At 35.2% G+C, this 22,348-nt stretch overlaps 1 protein-coding gene across 1 annotated transcript in view; it reads left to right on the top strand.

The window, feature by feature from the left end:
* The window catches only part of DCDC1 (doublecortin domain containing 1), a 101,944-nt gene that overhangs the window by 7,909 nt on the left and 71,687 nt on the right, over positions 1-22,348 (top strand). Inside the window, 4 exon segments of the mRNA XM_086472012.1 lie at positions 711-827; positions 830-867; positions 1,306-1,468; positions 15,747-15,952. Of these exon segments, the coding sequence (XP_086328138.1) occupies positions 711-827; positions 830-867; positions 1,306-1,468; positions 15,747-15,952 (524 nt within the window).

Raw genomic sequence — 22,348 nt, 5'->3', positions numbered from 1 at the left:
GCAATTGTTTGTGGTATGAGCATTTTTAAATAGTATTATGATTTTTTAATTGAATATTAGTTTATTTAATTTTATTCTGGCAGCTGCATTGAATATATTTTGCTATCTGGGCAACAGAAACAATTAACAATAAGCCCCACTCTGCAGTCACTCTACAGGCATAATTGCTGTCAATTTGATTGAAATTTTGCCTGAGAAGACTGTCATCAGTTCTCACTTTTTAAACTAGAAGCAATAACCTACCTAGTATGCACTGAAAGCATTCGTTAATGACAAGTTTTCTCAGAATCAACTATTTTTTTTTCTGTATTTATTTGTGCTGATAGATTTTGAAAACTACTTTTTAAATTGTGATTTATTTTCTTGTGAAATCTCAAGATGTTTAATAAAAGGACTGCATACTGCAATTAAGCTACTACTTTCCAAATTTCTAGAAGTTCTGAATAAACTCAGTTTGGGATACATTAAGTCTATTTTGCTTATAACAGTGCAATTTCTCTGTATTTTCTGTATTTGTAACATAGGTTGTGTGAACTAAATTCTTAGTGAGTTTAGTTTTGTGATGAATTTTAATTGTGTGAATTAAAACATTCAGTTTGTCTTTTCACACAATTATTATAAAAGTCCTAAAAAAAAGTAGGAAAAAAAAAAAGACAAGACATATCTTGGATTGTTTTCTTTAATATCCTAAACTGGATTTATTTCAGCAGCATTAACTGCGCTCTCTGTTTCAAAACTCTGGCATGTCCAGAGGGCGTTTGAAGTATCCAAAGTTATTAAACTGCAGCCAAGTGTAATCAAAGTCATAGCTTACAAAAATGGCACAAGAAGATCTTTGCTAAAGTTTCTGTGTCCTTAATTAAGCCAGTAACGTCTAATAGAAGTTTTCTTGCGTGCATGAAGTTTGTCTGTAACTTTTGCTTCAAACCCTGATGTAAATCCTTTTTTCTTTTAAAATAAGCTTATATGAAACCTTTATTCATATGTACACTATTCCTAAAGTGTGACTTGTTAAAAATTCTAATAAACACCGAGTGAAATAAGTTACAGAATAACGTACCATACTATTTGATTTGGCATTAAAAGGCAAGAGGATAATACTTTTAAACCAATCTTTTTAAGGTTATGTGTTTTTCTCAGCCTATGATTTCTAATAATAATCAGTAAAATACTAAATGACTTGTGGTGCAGTTGCTATGATTGGTAAATCAGTTGAGAGAGGATTTTTTATTTTTTCTGACTAAATATTGATTATAAAATAAATATGTTTATAATCAGTATTCCTTACCTCTTGCATTCATTTAGCTGCTGGAGGACTGCTCTGAAAAGCTGAATCTGAACATGGCTGCACGATGAGTGTTCTTGGCAGACGGCACTGAAGCACTAGAACCTAAAGACATACCCCATGATGCCGATGTTTATATTTCAACTGGAGAGACCTTTTTATATCCATTCAAAAAAATAAAAGGTGAAAAAAACAAACCCAAATCCGAGAACCCCTAGCAAATGGCTTAAGGGGTGCAATTAAAAATTATTTTCATCCTGTCTTTTTGCATGGTTTAACAAAACTAATGTTTACTCATTTACAGCTCAGTAAGAGGATAATGTGCTTAATGAAAGAAAAATCTACTGACAGCCACGTTTATTGCCCTTCATTAGCATTGGTACTTAATTTAATATAGATCTGAATAGACATTAGGGAGCCTGCAGGAGGTTAAATGGTGAAAATGTAAAGAGATTATTGAATTTACTGTTTAGTTTCAGTGACATCAAACAGACATAATTAATTAGTCTTATTCCACTAGCAAAAATAATCCACAATGTAGGATTGGATTAATTAATGTAATTGTTTAAAAATTTTGGAAAGTTTTATACAGCAGTATGGAATATCTGCTTTACTGTGCTTTACTAATTTTAGATTTTTTCTTCTCATTCCTTTACCAATCTTGTAATTATTTTTTTTCTTACAAGGAAGGAAATCTGTTTCTGAATCCTTTAAAGTTTAAACATGAATGTGTTTCTCTCAGTCATATTTTACATTGTGAGATTTCTGCAGCAAATTTGTCATAACATTAGCTTAAGTAGGGTTCAGTATCAAATTCAAGATACCAATTGGGTATTTTATTAAACTATTAATGTAAACCGATAAAGAACTTTTAATTGATATAAGCTAATGTATTATAAAAAGCAAAATTATTATTAGGATAGTGTCTGTGTAGGTAGGAATTTACAATTCCAGTGTGCAATTCCAATGAGAAATGCAAATAAGATAAATTGTTTAACATTATTTGAAACATTCCAATTTGTATAATCTTTTAATAGTAAAATGTATGATACATTTTTTAAAAATATAGGGATACTAAAGAAGAAAAACAAAAGACAAATCATTCAACTAGTAGGTGTATTTTATATATATGTTGTATGTAATTTTTATATATATTTCCTTCCATTTTTGGGCTTTTTTTTTTTTCTTATGTGCTTTCTTTAGAAACAAACCTTTGGTTTTGTTTTTCTACATAGTTTTTAAATAGCATTTTTTATCTTTGGAAGTATTGGGAGACATACTTTAGTGTTAAATCTTTCATTCTGAATTTCAAAATGTCTGAACAGTCTTCCACTAACTCTTCTATACATTGATATTGCTTAGTACAAATACATTTCAAGAAGATATCTATGTAGTACTCATTACTGGCTATTTGCCTAAGAAAATGACTACTACATAGCTCTATAAACCTCAAAATCTAATATTAATTAGTAGAACCTTTATGATGTATTAAAGTAATGTAATTCAAGTTATGTTTACATATTCGTGGGCGTATGAATGAAGGAAACTTGTGTTAGTAAGCCTATGTCTTACATAATTAGTTTTATATTTAGTAAGCTGTTGTTGATGGCATAAAAATTATTCTGAGTATGATACAGGTGATCCATTCACTAGAATGGCTACAATGAATGGCCTATGTATTCAGTACAAGGCACAAATCTTTGTATTTATTCTTGCAAAAGTGTACGATAAAACTGCTATTTGTACTGCATGAATCATTGAAACAATCCTATTACTGCAGTATTTTTATATATAATTTATTACAAGCTCTTCACTGGTACTCGTATTTTCTTCATGCATATGACTCGAGTGTTATGATAGATTTTCAAATTCATTAAGCAAGTCTTTTTTTCTTTCTCTCATTTTCCTCTTGCAAGCCAAGTTCAAAACAAAAACTTCTGTGCTTTGTCTGCATATCTTTGGCTGTGTTTCATTGTGACATGCACTGCTGTTCTTTTAGCACCAAAATGTTGGCACACATTACTGAAAATTTCACACCATCTCTTGCTGGATCAGCAAGCTTAACCTACCAAAATCTGGTGTTGTTGAGTGGTTTTTTGACTGATAATCAATCTTTTTGCTGCTCGACAGTTGTTGCTGGGACACAGACTAGAGCAGGTGGCAGATGTGCCTTGTCTTTTGAGAAAAGAAAGAGTAGGTGAGCTTGGGCACAGAGTAACATATTGTGTGTCCATTAAAAGGGTAAGTATAACAGGGAAAAGTCACTGCTATAAGTAGAAAAGCCACCAATACCAGAAAATAGGCCTTTTTACACCCCTGTTTACAAGTTTAGTAGAACTGGGAAATGACAGTTAATAGTATAGAATTCACTGTGCTCAAAAACTGATGTTAAAAACATTTATAAATTCTTTGTATAACATTCCATAGTACTTTTTTTGCCTATTTTTTAATTTTTACATAGCATGAATGACAATGTACATGTTTTAAAAAAGCTACAATATATTGAAGGTAGGTTTTAGAGAGGTATAAAGATATAGACAGTACGTATTTTATATTTTCTTTCTCTAGCCCACAACTGGGCAGAGAGCATAGAGTGGTATGACTTGTCATTATAAACATACTGACTGCTGCATTTGAGTCCTTAACGCCTAGATAACAAGGTCAAATGTCAGTAGCAAATCTTTTTTGCATGGGAATGGAAGATCAGTGATATACTGTAAAGCCATAACTCTGCAAATATGTACAAGTGACCTCATGGAAATTAGAGAGCCTTTTACATATGTAGTTACACATAAATATCTACAAGATTAGCACCTTTGTGGAAATCTGTATTTCAAGTACTACATAAATCACAAAGTCCGTCAGAATTGTATCATCTTGCATATACTTTCGTTGCTTCAAGTGGTATAAATACCTCGATAAAATATAATTCCCAGTGATGTTAATGTCTTGGTTTATTTGGATTTATTCACCTTCTCGTCTTTCTGACATACTAAATTTAAATTGGGATTTGGATTAAGTGAATAAGGATTCAAACAAATTGACAAATTGCATGATCTGGGATAAAAATTGAAAGCCTTTTATTCTCTTAATTTAATTCAGTGTTTATAATAAATACATGTGACATATCAGTTATAAGGTGCCATTCCAACAGAAGTCTAGTAGACAAAAACATATCAAGTCTCAAGCATTTAAAACATATTTTTGGTGGACTATTGTGGGACTAGTGTGTTGCAGAACTATGCCAAAGAGTTAATGCTCTGTAGTATGTTGTTCTTCCATGTAATTTGGTGATGGTCGATGGTCATATTTACTTCATTGCTCATTGGAAATGTATGAGATACCACATACTTCAGTGTTTGTTTGCAGACACATATATTTAGCAGTTACTGAATTTCAAAATATATTGGATGTTCTTATTTATTCTTTTTAACACCTCATAATTCTCCTGTCAGCTTTTATTGTATCCCCACACCTCTTTGCAGTTGAGTTTCAGGTGTCTCCAGGGTACTGCTTCATTTTTTCTTCATTAGTTACCAGTTTCTTAAACTGGTACTAATTTCTTTGTTCAATTTAATTCCAGTGACATTAGCAACCTTGCCTTATAAAATAATTAATTGGCTATTACTCCTTCATAAAAAGTTTGTGCATTTTATCAGTCATGCTATTGTGGAAAACATGGCTTCTTCTAAACTCCATCTTCCATTCAGTAGTTTTTCAGTTTCTGTGTTTGCCATTTACCTTGATCTGGCTTCAGAGTTACTAAGTTGGAGACAAAGGAGCTTTGGCTGATCAGTCAGTTGTGGGCTTAGACTGCAATCCAAACCCAATTATGCTCAGGTCTAATTCACTGTACTGCTGAGAGCAGCATCAGTGATTTCTGCAGAGTAGTGAAGCTAAGCATTTATACAGATATATGACTGACTACTTACTAGAGCTCCACTGACTATAATGGCAACCAAGATGTCTAGCTCACATACAGAGAATTTACAAGTAGACACCTAATTTAGCTGTGTTGATCTTAAACTGAATCACTTCCTAAAGACAGCATTTTGGCCAAGATGCTGCTGTTGATTTGCCATGTTTGCATATTTTTGGTAAGTCATACCAACAAGGATTCCTTGCATGGAGCATGGTCCACTTTGCTGGTCACATAGGTGCTCCTTCTAATTAATACATCTTATTACCTGGGTACAGTGAATTGTTTATGACCTACCTCCAGCTCTCATTCTGTGGATCACTATAGTAAAAGAACACTAGATAACGAAACAATTAGTGTATAAATGTTCGCTTTCTTAACTACCTAGCCAAAATGTCTGTACTCTTGCATTCAGTTATGTTTGTAGGCTGTATATGTTTCCAATACTATGTGTTAAAAGGAAAACTAAAAATAATGAATAAGATTTTATGTCTTTTATTAATGCACTGTGACAAGGAGGCCGTGAGAAAAAGTAATGCATGTTTAATGTTCTTGATGCTGCATTTCAGGTCTGTATTTAAATGAAGAGATAAAGATTTTCTTGTTTAATAACATTTAGATGTCATGTGAGCTACAAAACAAAATAATTTACCAAGTCAGGTGCCAATTGACAAGAATGTGTGTGAATATATTTAAAATAGGACATCTTTTCTACAAGGAGTATGTGTCAGTGAAATGATGGATTCTTACTATTCTAACTATTGACTGGTTTGGAAATGTTTCAATTCCAAGCGGCATTCTAAATAATACAGGGCTTTTTCTCATCAACACATAAAAATGAAAGTTGTCACATTTTGTTTTTCAGAAAAAATGCATCTGTTCTATGAACTTGAACTTAGTACATTTTATTGCAAATTTTCCTGTAATTACTGTATTATATGTTATTATTTCAGTGCATTTGTACTGGAATTTTGATCTGAAAAAGGAATACACTATAACAAATATTCATAAAATATGCAGAAATACATATCTCATCATATATTATGAACTTATCCATCTTATAAAATAGGTTGAAGATCTCAAGATATACAACAGAAAGTTGTTTTAAGCTGTAGAATCATCATATATCAAAATAGAATTCAATACTTAGAAAATAGCTTGATGATACCCTGAAAGTTAGAATGACAAAAATCTGATCTTTGAGAGGGATGTCAGTAAAACCTAGATTATATTTTGTTTTAAGGATTTCTGACAGAAAATTCATTTTATTATTTTACTATGGAAAACTTAGATTCAAATTATTATTACAGATTTTTACAGCCTTTTCCTGTTGTCGGTACCTTTTTGAAATCTGAAATATGTCCATTTCTGAGCTATTTTGGAACCTTCACAATATTGAAGTCTCCCTTCTAGCCACTCAATGGCATTGAAGTCTTTAGCGTCTTTTATACAGGAGTCTAGTGGTAAGATCTCACCTTCAATGTGCTGTGTCTTTTCCTCCTTTAGCTTGCTCACTTAGCAAACTCTGCTACTTCCTTTGGCACCAAAAGCAGAGGTACATGTAGTGTTCCCTCAAGAGCTTCCACAGCAGATTTTGATGAATATATTTCCAGGCAACATATATGGAGTCTTATTGACGGCACAGTAACTGTATCCAATATACGTTGTCAGCCTTCACTCTCCTGTCTATTAACGTTGGTGGTTTGCTGAAGAAATATGAGAAACTTTTGTGGTATACTTCAGCTTGGTGATGTTACTGGTTTGTAAAGACATTTTCCACCATGATGCATTGACCAGATGCTTGATTTCTCAGAGCAACCGATAGGGTTTCTAGCGTGAGAGATGACAACTTAACTAGAAGTTGTAAACCGATAGTCGAAAGTGATAATACATTTACATACACACACACAGACACAGAGGCACATATACATAAATAAAACCAAGTAAGGCAAATTGGTCAGGGTATAAAAATCACCAGAGGGTATATTTTTTCAAGAATAGTTTGTTTGGGGTTTTTTTGTTACAATTAAAAACTATAATTAAAAATTATGAGATTAATTATACAAAGGGAATTATTTAGATAACCTGTAAACACCTGTTATAATATGCTGCTAAACAGAGAAGACCAAACCCTTTACATACAGCCTCCACTTCTTTGTTATAGAGAGCTGATTTTGTGAAACAATAGTATCTACTACATTCCATGTAGGTACATAATGCCCTATTTATTGTCCTTTTATTACAGTTTCTCTTGAACAGCTGTTTCATATTGTACTTCTGTTTAGGGCAGCAAAGAGTAAGATGATACTTAGTTAGGTGTTAGTACTGTGTTTTGGGGGGATGCGAACTCTGATGCCTTATCCAGAATTCACTTGAATTTAAAGGGAGAGATACAGCTTCCTTCATAGACTTCTGCATTAGGGCCTCAGGCTATAAAATATCTGGATAGTAAGTGGTATCTTTCTGTATATTTTATGGTATCTACAGCAGTGGGAACATAATTGCGGTAAAGAACTCAGCAATTATGTAATAAAAAAAATATGCTGTTTTCTAGACTGGAATGTGGCTTAAAATTGTATCTTAAATAAAAGATCATGGAAACAATAAGGTACAGCCAGAACAATGTAAATTAAATGTGAAAAGTACAGTTGTGATTAATCAGTAGTTGAACTTGTCCTAACACCCCAACAGTACCCCAGAAGACAAATCCAGGGTAAATTTTGAGACATACTCATGTGTACAAAGAACCAGGAGTTTTAAGAAAGCTTTGTCCGTACCTTTCACGTACCAACAGATAAGGATCTTGGCCTCTAGAACCTTTGTCTTTGTTCGTTTATTTGCACTAAGTAGGAGTGTTAAAATGAAAAATTCTTGAAGTAATGCAAAGCGTTGAGATCTGTATCCCCATTAACCTGTAGATTGCAGCAGCATCTGTTTAAAATAATTTATAATTACGTATCTGACCCCAGATATAAAACCCCCCAGATTTATAGCCAGCCGTGCGGAATGGTGAAATTCATCCCCATCTGGAACAAGACAAACGGTCTTCCAACCATTATCATTCTAGATCTGTTGAATGTAAGATCAAGATAAAAATTTGAGAGAAATGGGGAAGATAAATATAGAGCGTTGGTGACTAAGAGGCACTCTTTCTCTCCGCTCTGCTGAATGGAAGAAAATTGTTTGCATTGTAAACTGTTAACCTATCAATTTGGCTGAGACCAAAAAGATAGAGTCTTAACCTTTCTCCCAGTCTCTATTATGTTTTTATCATACTATATTGTTGCTGCAGTCTTTTCAGGGCTTATCTTATTTATTCTGCACCTGTTTAATTCCCCAAATAATTTCATGTTTACTTGAGTGTAAATAAGGGAAGTATACATATGAAATGACGTGAACAAATGTTATCTCTTTTAAAATGTACCAACACGAAATTTTTGATTTCTTGAAACAATTTTCATTGCTTCTGGACTGCTGAATTATAATCATAGGAATTTTTTCTTAATTTTTTGTATTGGTTCCCTGTTTTGTTAGACAGTTAACAGTTTTAATTGCTAATCATTGACATATTTTCAATTATTTCCCAAAGTAAAATGTAACTTTTTGTAAGAGGAAATATAATATGATTTTTGTAAAGTGAATTCTAGATTTCAGATTCCTATCACAGAAAACATAATGAGAAACATGGATCATTCGTTGATGAATCTAAATTTTTATTTGTGTTTTGTGAAAAGCATATAAAAGTCTTTTCGCAACTGGGGAGGCCTTCCTTAGTTTAAATGGCCCCTAATACCATGACCTATTTTCCTGAAGAGTTCATAGAAAAGTTCAGGGCAAGGGGATGAAATATGTTGATTGGCAGAGAAGATGGGATGTTTGTAATTTTAATCAAATTTAGAATTAAGACATACTTCAAATAATATGTCAGACTAGTGTTAGTGAGTTTAAAATCTAATGACAACTGCTGTCATTATTAGTTAAATATAGCCATTGTGCCTGTGGCAATAAATGATGACACTTCAGAACATGCAGAAACAAAAAACTTTCAAGTATTTAAAGAAAAGGGAGTGACTAAACTTAGTTAAACAGAGGAATGTGACCTGAGCATAATACGTTTACCAAATACAGAGGCATCTGTGATTTGAAGAGAGGATATAATTGAATGCAACATTATATGTTGTTACTACTAGAGTGTTAAATTTTAGGAAACTTGAGCCTTTCTGCCTATTTCACAAGTATATACCAGGGAGTTCTGTGTTTATTATATTAGCACTTAATTTATTAATATATAAGATATATTTCAAATTCATGTCTCTGTTACTGTTCTATACCCTTTAAAATGTGTTATTCAGTTTTCACAATCTTGAAAAGTGGGAACTGAGAAAATTATGTCCTGTTTTCAGTAGATGAAAATATTTTTTTTTTTTTCAGACAGTAAGATTTGGATTCACGAAGTTATGAAGGTTGTTTCAGGCATTGGCTGGTATTTATTTCTATCAAGGTGAGGAAAGGGAAGGAAGTTAAAGCAAGATGTGTCTGAATACATATCCATAATATAATATATAGCATACAATATCAATATATTTATAATACCATATGCTAGTGCCTTTAAACCTGTAAGTTTATTCCTTTTTATTATAATTTGAATTTCTTCATTCATTTCTTCATTATCATTTCTTAGAACTCCGTAAATCTTGTTTCAACAATGACAGTATAAAGCAATTGCGAATGAAGGGGATAAGTGTTGGGAGAATAAGAATACTGAATTTTGAAGTAAGTTCGGTGTAACACGAAATGTGTGTCACATACAAGCCTGGGCTCAGGTCATGAATAGTGTAGTCAGTACTTAGATAGGGAATGTCAAATGAAAATTTTAGTGCTCTGTGAGATTGTACTTGTTATTCCGCAAGTGACATTCTTCATTCATAATAGTGAACCTCTATGTCATCATAGCATTGAGAATTTTTTTGCTGGAGGAAGATATTCCTTGGCATATGAATTTGAACTGTAATTCTGCTACCTTGAGATGATTAAAGATTTACAGCCCCTTTAACTCGCAGTAGGTGTGTTACTGTGTGTTTTGGAGGGGTTACTTCCATTTAGATAATATATTCTGCTTATCAGAGTTTGCAGTGTAATGTCAATTTGCTGAGTTAATCTTCACTTTCTGTACCAAAGTATTGACTGATGTTGCTGATCTTGTTTAAATAATTTCAACAGTTAACATTAAGCAGAACACCAAGTATGTAATTTAATTTTTTTAAATTATGGTAAATTCTGGCATAAAAATTTATGTAAATTATGTGTATAAAAAAACAGGATAAGATTTATAAATTTGTGGAATCAGGCACTTAGTGTTAATTTAGGGTTAACAAATTAAGGTACATGATGGTTGGCAGTAGCTCTGTCTTCTACACAGTGGCAGATTACTGAGAATCACAGAGTAATTTGTCTTGAAAAGGACCTCTACAGGTCATCTAGTCCCATCTCCTCAAACAGGGCTAACTTCAAAGGTAGGACAGGTTGCTTGGGGCATTATCCATTGAAGTTTTGAAAACTTCCAAAGATGGAAATTCCCAGCCTCTCTGGGCAAGCCATCCCACTGCGTAATTGTCGTCAATTTTTTTCCCTTACATTTAGTTGAATTTTCCCATGCTGCAGCTGTGACTGTTTGCTCATGTCCTTTTCCTGTGCTGCTTTGAGAAATCTGTTTCTCTGTGTTTCCTATAGCTTTAGGTATTTGAAGATGGTTGTTAGACCTCCTCTCAGCTGCCTTCTCTCCAGGATCTCTTAACCCCTCCATTTACATAATGCTACTGCATTTTATTCCCAGCTCTGAAAGTGAATAAAATCCACTTGTTGTGTTGTAGTAATAGTAGTAGGTCCTTATAGATGATCTAAGTGTTTAAGCAATGCAAGAAGGACTTACATGTCAAAAAGCTTGTCTATTTTTTCTCGTCGTAGTTGTTTGATAGAGTATATCCACTCTCCCTACAAACCTTGGCAATCTCCTACAATTCATTGTCCATATTTGCTCTTTCTGTCACATATATTAGGCATGTAAAGACCTCAAAATGCTTTAGCAGACTTCCAGTCTCCCATCAAATTACTTCTATTATGTGTCACATTTTCAGTTATAGCACCAGTGTGAAGCACAGGGTAGGTTCAAGAGAAGCAGTGGTGTTTCTGCTTAAACACCTTGTTTAGACATTGCATAAGACCGGGATTATAAAATACTTACCGTAGTTCCAAATAAGTGCTTTTATTATTAGTGGTCTGTAAAGTCAGATTCCCATTGCTATTCTTTCTTTCTTCCCCCAGGAGTTTTGCATTATTGCTTCACAGCCCAATTGCAACAAGAGAGAGATCTCAGTCCATCCTGCATGTTGGAGGTTACAAGCACTCTCCTGGGAACTGTGAAATATGGAACTGAGTCTGTCAGATGGAGAGGATTATAGAATCTGACCTCCCTCTACCCAGGAAATATAAACACTTGGCCACTTCTATAAATGAGACTTTGCCACCGTTCTTCAGGTCCTTTTTTTGATTTAAATGGCCACATCTGCTTTTCTTTGTGATAAACTCGGTGCTGCCAGTGTTTGTCTCTGCACTTAGTATATCTGAAGTATCCCCTCAATGGGGGAATTTTGCTTTGGGTATTCCTGGTTTGTGAGCCCCAAAAGACTGGCAGCTGCCAAATCAGGTAGGATCGTGGTCACTTAAGGATGCACAGCAGCATCAATGCACAGACAGTTTCAGGTGATGAGAGTAATTTATTGTTGAAAATAAGGGAATGCAAAGACACTCAAGTGCCTTTTTTATGTCTATGCTGCTCTGAAGCGTCATAAGTATATTCACTACCATGTAGTGCCTGTCCCCTGTGCACATACAACCTCACTGACATCTCGTTCAGTCAAGGCTGGGAACAAATAGCATCCCATAGCAAAATGCTCAGCATTTTTGGCCATGCAGATTGCTAGAGGGCTTATTCTTATTGTGCTTGAAGCTTCCTTGCAGGCACATACTATAGAATACAGACAAGCTTGACCTTCAGAGCAATTCTCCAGCCAGCCTTAAGGGGTACTGTGGATCTAACCTTAAAGGGTTGGCAAAATTTACCACATTTTTTGGCTTAGGCAGCTATAATCTTCCTAAATTTGCCTTTAGGCATCTACTTGCTCTCATCATTCAATGCCAAGTGATCTCTTAAGTTTCACCTTATGTCATCTTTCATTATAATCTAAATCAGCTGCCACTTCTTTTCCAAGTACCACTCTGCTCAGGAGGAAACCAAACTACACTTACTTAGTGTGGTGTACCTAAACTGAAAAACATCCTTTTGCTGTTGTACGACAGCCAACTCGTAATACTTGCTGTATTGGGTTTGTGTGGTGGGGTTTTGGTAGCAGGGGAGGGGCTGCAGGGGTGGCTCCTGTGAGAAGGTGCTAGAAACTTCCCTGGCTCCAAGTCGGACCCACCTCTGGCCAAGGCCGATCAGTGATGGCGGTAGTGCCTCTGCGATAACGTTTTTAAGAGCGGAAAAACCTGCAGGGGAGGGAGGAGGGGGATGTTAGAGAAACACCTGTGCAGTCACTGAGGCCAGTGAAGATGGAGGTGGAGGAGGTGCTTCAGGTGCCAAAGCAGGGATTCCCCTGCAGCCCATGGTGAAGACCTTGATGAGGCAGGTTGTCCCACTGCAGCCCATGCAGATCAACGGTGGAGCACGTGCCTGCCTGCAGGCCCTAGAGGACCCCACACCAGAGAAGGTGACTGTGCCCAAAGAAGGCCGTGACTCCGAGGGAAGCCCACGCTGGAGCAGCCCGTCGCTGGGAGGGCTGCACCTCATGGAAGGGACCCGCGCTGGAGCAGTTTGTGAAGAACAGCAGCCCGTGGGAAAGACTCACATTGCAGGAGTCCGTGGAGCGTTGTCTCCTGTGGGAGGGACCCCGTGCTGGAGCAGGGGAAGAGTGTGAGGATTCCTCCCCCTGAGGAGGAAGGAGCAGCAGAAACATGTGATGAACTGATGGCAACCCCCATTCCCTGTCCCCCTGGGCTACTGAGGGGGAGGAGGTGAAGCTGATCCTGGGAAGAAGGGAGGAGTGAGGGGAAGGTATTTTTAAGATGTGGTTGCATTTCTCATTATCCTACTCTGATTTGATTGATAACAAGCTAAATGGATTCTTTTTTTTCCCTAAGTCGAGTCTGGTTTGCCTGTGACCATAATTGGTGAGTGATCCCTCCCTGTCCTTGTCTCGCCCCATGGGCCTTTTTGTTATATTTTCTCCTCCCCATCCTACTGGGGGGGTAGGAGTGAGCAAGCAGCCACATGGTACTTTGTTGCCAGTTGGGCCTGACCCACGACACTTGCTTATATGGGAAATAGCACATAATATATGGCCAATAAGTTATATAAATGAGCACCCTACCAATCTAAATCATGGCACAAACGTAGACTAGGTTTGTCAATGCATGTTAGAGACCCTTCTTCCAAGGCTGAACCACCTTCTGCAACTTCTCTGAAAACATACCATTTTCAAAAATTTCCAAATGACAGTCAGTCCATCGTTTTACTCACAGGCGTTGCTTAGTGGAGATTTTAAGATCTGTTTTCCCATGTTAATAGAGACGCTTTTCAACCAGTAGTTAAACTGGTCTTGCAACCACCTCTTTAGTACAAGATCACTGTTGTCTTGTGGTCAGAAGTAGAATTCATGGATAAGTCACATGAAGGGGTGATTCAAGATACGCTGTTCATATGAATTCTGGGAGGCATCTTCCTTATTGCTGCAGTCTCATAGGACTTGGAACTTGTATTGATGCAGGGACCAAGAGACAGTCAAGCCATCCTATATACTGAATGGATAGGGTGTCTTACACAGTCAACCAAAACAATCGTTTCACACAAATGGGAATTATTGACATAAAAATTAATGTCCATAAGAAAAATGTCTTCATATACTTGTTGTTCACGAAGTAAAAAGTAACTTTTCTGTATGGACAAAAGTGATTGATATTTGAGCATGTCCTTTTAGAGAGATTATTTCAAGCTCTTGTCTGAGATCCTGTACAACTTTTCAGGGGTCCCATTTCTAAAATGGATTTAGTAAAACTTCCATGCTTTCTAAATGAATAATAAATCAATAATAACGAACCTTTCCCATTTGTTTAATAATAAGGACCATGAAACTCACAGAATTGTTGATGCCATTCAGTCAACTCTCCCTGCGTTTCCCAATCCAGTATTGTTACATTTAGCTGTGGCAGTTAAGATCTAATGCTGTTCACCCATCTATATCCTACCTGGCATTTAAATACACTATGTAAAAGGCTGTGTTGAACCTAAGAGTCTACTCAGTACAACATTCACTAACAATCTAATCCATGGACTTGAAGTTCCATAGGTTGACAGTCGCTAAAGATATTTAGTTGGGAAACAAAGCCATGGTTTAATGAGAGGGGTTTTTTTCAAATTGATTGCCGATATCAATGTTGATGAGAAGATAAGTTATCTTTTTATCTTAGAACTTTAAATCACTATGAAAAGCTCAGCCTTTTACAGTTCAGAGACCTATTTATTAACATAATCAGCACATGCTTTGTATTTCATAGTGAAGTAGCCTTATGATATAAAGATTTGTGAATTGAAACCAATTTTTAAAAAAACCTGTCATGCATCCAAGCTAATCCAACTGCAATAATAGCAGTATGACGCTTACATTTTTGAAATTATGTGTATGGACACATTCCATTAACATTAATGGCAGTTACAAGGATAAGGATCAAATTTTTCCTGAGTTAATCCTCTGACTCCCACTGATTTCACTGATCTTAGACTACTAAATAATTTTTAAAGGCCTTCAGCCCCTACGTTTTTAAATATATCCACCACAGACTGAACTGTTATCAGTACAATGAGTATGTTTATTGGCACAGTTTTGATCTGTAGTAGATAGCTACTGATTCTATTTCTGCATGCAATGTACAACATCCCTTTTGAAGATTTCATTGTAAGTGCATTTTGTGCAGAGGCAGTACGCCATTTAGAGGTCATTTTCTTAATGTTTGGAAAAAGAAGAAAACTAACAGTTGAAGTGAAATAAAAATGTCATTTATATGATGCAGTGTCAGATATGGAACTCAAACAATGTAGAAAAGGTTCAGGCTTAATTTTCCTGAAGCAGAAGAAATGAGAGGCATTTCATTTTTGTAGGTGAGAAGTGAAATGTTCCTCTCTGCTCACTGATAGAGGCATGCTAAGGTGAATTTTAATTATGACTAAATTGTGGTATTACTCTTTCATACCCTGAACATCTGTTCCCTTCAGGAATGATGATTTATGCAGGCTATCACTGCAGACAGCTTGCTACAGCTTATGTCACGGTTAGTAGGAAGCTGGTGGTAGTATTTCAGAAAATACCAGCATCTAAGTGGAGACAGGCCGGTGTGTATTTTTAAGGTAATAGGGAAAGGGGAGCATGATGTGTCCGTTTTTAATTTTGAAGCCAAATATTGGCTCTCCTTTTTTTTTCTTTTTTCTTGCAGACCATCTGTCATTAATGAAGAAAGTATCTTGGACAGTGAATGGCCTGGTTCTTCATGATGGTGTCAAGCAAAAGAAAACCAAACCTATCATTTCCAACCGCATATAGAAAATTATTGAGGACACCTCTGACAGAATTTTAGTGTTTAAGAACTGCACAGGGCAGGATAACTATGAGACTATTGCATCACAAAATCAAATTGAAAAGGTAACCTTTATTAGCACGGCTGAATGAGTGCATCTCCAATGTACCTTCATTGTTACTGCATTTTTATTCCTTTTTTATAACTATAGATTATTCTAAAAAAAAAAACAAACCCACAAAAAAAAAAAAAAAAAAAAAAAAACCAGCCAAAAAATCCCTCAAATTACAAAGCCTGGGAATTCAACAAAACAGGGATTATATTACATTCAGGGATAAGGGGAATTTTACTTCTGTGCTCCCTCTTTCTTGAAATCCCCACTGCTCTTTAATCTGCTTGTCTTTGCCTAGTAGCAACTTTGCTTCTGATTGTGCTTATTTCTTCTCCTACTTTTGTGTGTACTGTGTAACAGTACGTTATCTGAGGATTTATTACCAAGTAACATTATTTCTAAGATTATCTGACATATAGGTTATATATGTTATATACGTTTGAAAATTCAGTCAATTTTTATTAGGTTAGATCTTTAATTATAAATATTCAGTAGTTAAAGTGTTTGTCTTAAAAGATATGATGCTATAACCACATAACAACATATTTTAAAGTTATGCTATATACAAGAATCTTTTTTCCTGTATAGGGTTTTTTAATACTTTCTTGGCAATTCAATAGGTTTTAGAAGAACTGATATGCTGTCTTTGTTTTCAGGTAAGTATAGAAGATTAGTGGAGATTTTCTCCTCCCCATCCTACTGGGGGGGTAGGAGTGAGCAAGCAGTAAGTATAGAAGAGTGTATGTGTTTGTCCCCAAACAAGTATGGCATATATATTTTATATCACTGCATTTCTAATATTAGTCTGTGATAGATTTGAAATAATTTTCTAAAAATAAATTTTAAATATTTTTCAAACCTAGGGCTGATTCACAACCTGAAATACTTGAAATACTTTGCAAGGTTTTCTACTATATGTAAGGAATTTTGAATGCCTGGAATATTAGCTTTCAGTCCTCTCTGAATTGTGTAATCCATTTGTTTTTAAGTCTGTAGGACTGTATGATCATTCATTCCAGCTGAACTATTCTATTGTAATTATAATTTTAATCCACTAAAATAATACTGAGGAGAACTATATCTGCCTCAATTAATGAAAGGTCATTTTTCTAATGTTGCCTGTGATAGATATTATCAAATTATTTTGTAATATAAAACTAATCTTATTACTGTCAGCATTGGTGCTATTATAGATCAAGAAATTGCATGCAGATATGAATAATAACACTTCTGCAATAAATGTTCTTAGAACCTGTTGTCTAACTAGAGCATTCACAATACTTTCAACACAATGAGGATAATCAAAACACACAGATCAAACTTGTCTGTACATCAGAACAAAAAAGTCCAGCAATAATTTTTGAACATCACACAAATTCAGTAGTTTGATGCAGTATTAATCAATCTCCTTTTTTTTTTTTTTTTTTTCCATGGGGATGTCTTGACCTAGCATGCTAATTATTAAACTGATATCCATGAGACCTTATAGATGTGTGGCCTGCTTGTAAAGGATATCCAAAAGTGACTGAGGCCATCGTTTTGAGTACATTTCAAGTCAGTGTATTCCAGCGCTGTTGCTAAAAGAAGGCTCCACCACTTGTGCCCTGTCATTGAGGGACTTCTGCAGCTCCCTGGACAGCACAAGGGTTTTGTTCCATCATTCAGTGAACCACAGAGGGAAGATGACGTACACCAACAAAGAGCCAGTTAAAATCATCAATTTTAATCTGGAATAGTTTCAGGAATCTGATTCACTGCACACCCACCTAAATACTTTTGCCAGCACAAGAAAAAACATCACGTGGGAGTGGAAAGAAACAAGTGAGTCTGAAAGAGAAAAACTGTTGGGAAAATTCTAGCATGTACATACAGATTAGTGCAGGAGAAGGAAAACTGAGGCCAAAGGAAAAGTTTTATGTTTATGTGCAATTCCCATTTGAATTTTATATAAGTATCTGATCCTCCAGTGACAGATGAATGTATAAAGGTTGACACATTTAGAATAGATTGAAAATCAGTGTCTCAGGTTTTAATGCAACAGTAAGTATAAAATGAGAATGTTTCAATATCTTCAAAATGTTATTTCGTGCAGTCCAGTGATTTAAACAGAAAACATGTTTCTTGCTTATGAATTGAAAACATAAACAAACGACTGTAAAAATTGCAATACTGTGTCAGGCTGTACTTTCATCTAGTCCAATATCCTGTCTTTGAGTGGAAGTCTAAAGAAAAGTGGAAGAATAAATGCATCAGATGGTACATATGGTGCATATGTTGATGATTTCCTAGCATGCTTCCCTCATCTGGGACAACCTCAGTCACGGTGTAGTCAAATCACAAAGAATATATCAGAAGCAGAGCATTTTCCTTTTCCTTGAGAACAAATACTATTTGTTATTTGAATGGGATGTTATTCCTTCCCTTTGCATCATCAGTCTCATAGCATGGTTTTAAAAAACTGACTGAAATGTGGGGTTTTCCTATGTATAATAAGTAAAATGTTCAGCAGGTTGTTGACACTGTGTGAAAAGTGTGTTTGTTTCTTGTAGTCAGTAACTATTGCTTTCTAGACTTTTACCTATTAATGAAAAAGTGGACAGCTATTCAGAGTGATGTGAATTCACCAAATACTGGTGGTATCTTGGCAGGAAGATCTGAAGCACAACTGAGGGATGTTTGATTCTTTTTGTTCTGAAACCCTGACCAAAGTGATAACATTCTGACTTCAGTTACACTAGATCCGTATCAGTGAATGAAGGAGAAAAAAAGGACACTGAAAAATTCTCAAAAAGGCAGATTTACCGGACTGTACAATCTTCACAGTCTTCCTCCCGTCTCCATTTAGTCACTGTACAGACTTCTGATGGAAGAACTGCACGTCGACCACACAGCAATCAATACACTGATGTATAACAAATAGGATTCATAATTCATTGGAGAAGTATTTTTTTCATGCAGAAAATACCTATCATGCAATTAAAACCAGAAAGAATGTTAAGTATGTTTAGAAAATTTGAAAGAAGAGACAAGGTAAATAGTGATTTTTTTCTCTATTTGTTTTATATTGGAACTACTATGAAACAGTTATTCTGTCCTGCTAAAGTTTAGAAAATGTCTAAAATACTCTGACTGAGCTAAGATGTTTCCAAACATGTTTTAAGACAAGAGATCTGAGACTAGAGTTTGATAGGGGAGACCTGAGTACAGGTCTACATTCTGTTCGGTTCTGATTAGACTCGAACCTGGTTCTCCCAAATCTATTTTAGATGGGTATTTTCAGTTAGGCAGCTGCCTAGAAAGCTAAGGAACCTTTAGTTGTAAAGAATCAGAAACTACAACTGTTGGAGGGCCTTGACCCCATTGTAAGAAATTGTAATTTATTTGCATGTTTTCCCATCTTCTCTTTTGCCAGAAAAACTGTTCTGAGTTAGGTTAGAACTGGATCGGAAACATGGCATTTGGGCTTAAATATGGCAAGTATGTGCAAAAATGGACAAGTGGAGGGGAATATGTTGTACTTTAGCAATCCTAAGTGGTACACAGCACCTTCAAAAGGGTTCCATGTTTGTGCATGTTAGAACAGCACTGAAGCTACTGTAATTAGAATTGAAATTGAAAAAAAAAAGGAAAAAAAAAAAACCAACCAAGGAAAGACAAAACTTTATTGATGGTGTATGCTTTTTGTCTTATTTTGAACTGAATTTCTTTGGAGAGGCAACATCTCTCCAAAGTTTGGTGTGCAATGTCAGTTCTGAAATGTGGATGCTGTTGAGGTAGGAGATGTGTTTTTCACCCTTGAACATGTGTTATTGCAGTCAAATGAGGGATTTTTAAAATGGGACACATTCCTCTCAAAATTTACAAGACATAAAATTTTCCTTCATACTTTGGCTCTGTTTTCTCTATGAGCACTTTGAAAAAGACAGCTTAGGATATTCACCTGACTGACCTAAAATAGGCATGATGGGTGAATAATGTCATTAGTATTTTCCTCTTGCCTTTTCTTTTCAACAGTTCCATGAACAATGAATTTCTCCTGGTCAAAGTATTGCCATTTCTGCCATCAAAAATAACTTGTGTGCTATCTTCGACTTTCTTCCAAAGAGTGACAGGTAATTTCACTGGCACTATTTCAGTGACAGTTTCTGCTTTAATCACACAACTCCTATAGTGATGATTCACCTCTTTCATAAAATTTGCATTCGCTGAATAGTATTGCACAATATAAACCCAGCTATTGTATATATTCTCAAGTGTTATGATTTCTGTACAAACTGGAGAAAGGTAAGCTAAATATTCAATAATCAATTATTTTGAAGTATGTGTAGCAAGCAAAAGGATGCTATCAAGAAATACGTGTTTTAAATTGACTGAGGTATATGACTATGTTATTCAATCTGAAAACCTGGTTCAGCATAAAAGTCTAATAGTAGGAGGATTCTCTCTAAAACGATAGCTGCAATGTACAACTGGGAACAATCAGAACAATGTGGACATGGATAAAAAGTGTAATTTAGAATTTGACTGTGAGCACAAGAAATGGCTTATGATATCTCCTATTGTGATGGTGTACAAGCCAAAACATTATTAGGTTTGGGGTGCGTTCTGGATGTTGCTAAAGGAGAGTTTCTATCTTTGCTAGCAGAATAAAAAGTTATTTAGAATTAAGCATGTAAACCAATACAAAACCCTGTATTTGTATGTTTGACGGGAATCAGAGGTTAAATTAAGCCATTGTGACATTTGTAGAGTTTAGCATATCTTTTTATTCAAAGCATTCGAAACATACGTGCCCTAGTCAAAATACACAGCATAAAAGTAGTAGCAAAAACCAAGCCTGCCTTTCTCCTCTGCAGCACCCCGTGTAAGTTAACAGTGCGTTAGTAGGCCATACGCTTTCCACTGCTAAGGAGTCTTTTGCTGAAGTCACTGAGTAACTTTTAAGTCATTGCTACATTTTCTACCATGACCATCTGTGGTCTAGGAATACACACTAAAAAATTTTGCACAGCATATTGATCTTTTTGTGTGGCTGAGCTAATTAGAACTGGTAACAGTTTTCTCTCTGTATCTTACTTAGCCTGTCTATAAAGCCTTTGAAGTAGAGCTTCCTGTTACATGTATGTGTGCAGTGTCTAACAGAAGTAGGTTCATTTTTCACGAGCATCTAAATTTTTCTTTTTCATTTCATACTATTTTGGTTGGTAAAAAGCACATAACATTTTGTCCTACCTGCAATTACTTTTCTTTTCCAAGAAGAACTTGGAATATTTGATGTCTTGCATTTCTATTAAATTTGCATGTATAGAATGCTGTACTTGCCAATGCTTATGGTCATTACTGGAAATCAAAGGATCGACAGCTATACACACTCTGCATTTTATGTGGGGTAGCCTATAGATTACATTGCAAAGGTAAATATTTACTTTGTAGCTGTTTAGAGCATATTCATACTATGCATTTCTTAATGCATTTATTAAAGAACTAGGTCGTAATTATTTGCAGTAAAACCTTTCTTTTTTTGAAGTTTTCAGATAAATGCACACTGAGGATGAATCTTATGGACTGTAATATAATGGAATGTAATAAAGTATAGTATAAATTATATGTTATTATAAACATAGTTTTATTGCTATTATAGTAAATGGCTACTGATATGTCGTATGTATAATGTATTTTATATATATACTATATATAATAATAGAAGAATTATACATTTTACATAAAAAATTGATACTTGAAACTAAATGCTCAGTCCTCAGTTCCACTCACCTGTGTGAAGTTCTAAAACTCCATTGGAAAGCACAAATAAATCTATTGAATTTATTTGACATGCAGTATGTATCCCCTTGTACATACCTTATTCTTTTTAGTGTAGAAAACCTAGTATGAGCTGCTGGCACCATGGGTTGTAACCAACAGAGCACTGAAACAGCATTAAGTTCCATTATAACGTGTTTTTATTTGACTCGGTAAATTAGAGTGCAAAAAAATGACATGAGATCAATTTTTCCTTCTTCTCCTCTCCAGCAGTGTGTATATCTGGTTGAATGCAGAACAGCACATTTGGTGTTTAAATAATACTGTTTTAGAGTAGTATCTGGAGTTGCTTGCTATGAAATCTGAATATATCCCTTCATAGGTAGTATTTTTTTTAACTGTCGCCCCTTAGGAGTGAGCCTTTTGCCTGAATGCAATTCATATCTGTGAGGTCATAGTTATGAAGGTTAACACTTGTTTTCTCCAGGACCTTTCTCTGCCTTCTACATAAGTTATATACTTATTGAATTAGGTAATATGTATTGTTCCTTTTCTTCTTCTTATAAGTCTTAAAGAACATTTGCACGTTAGAAGAACTGCTGGAGGAAGAATGTATAAATAGGCAGACAGAAATCCCATGAAGTTCCAC

This window comes from Leptosomus discolor, chromosome 12 (assembly GCF_034619465.1).
Source record: "Leptosomus discolor isolate bLepDis1 chromosome 12, bLepDis1.hap2, whole genome shotgun sequence".
Lineage (NCBI taxonomy): Eukaryota > Metazoa > Chordata > Aves > Leptosomiformes > Leptosomidae > Leptosomus > Leptosomus discolor.
This window is presented reverse-complemented; position numbering and strand designations above follow the sequence as displayed.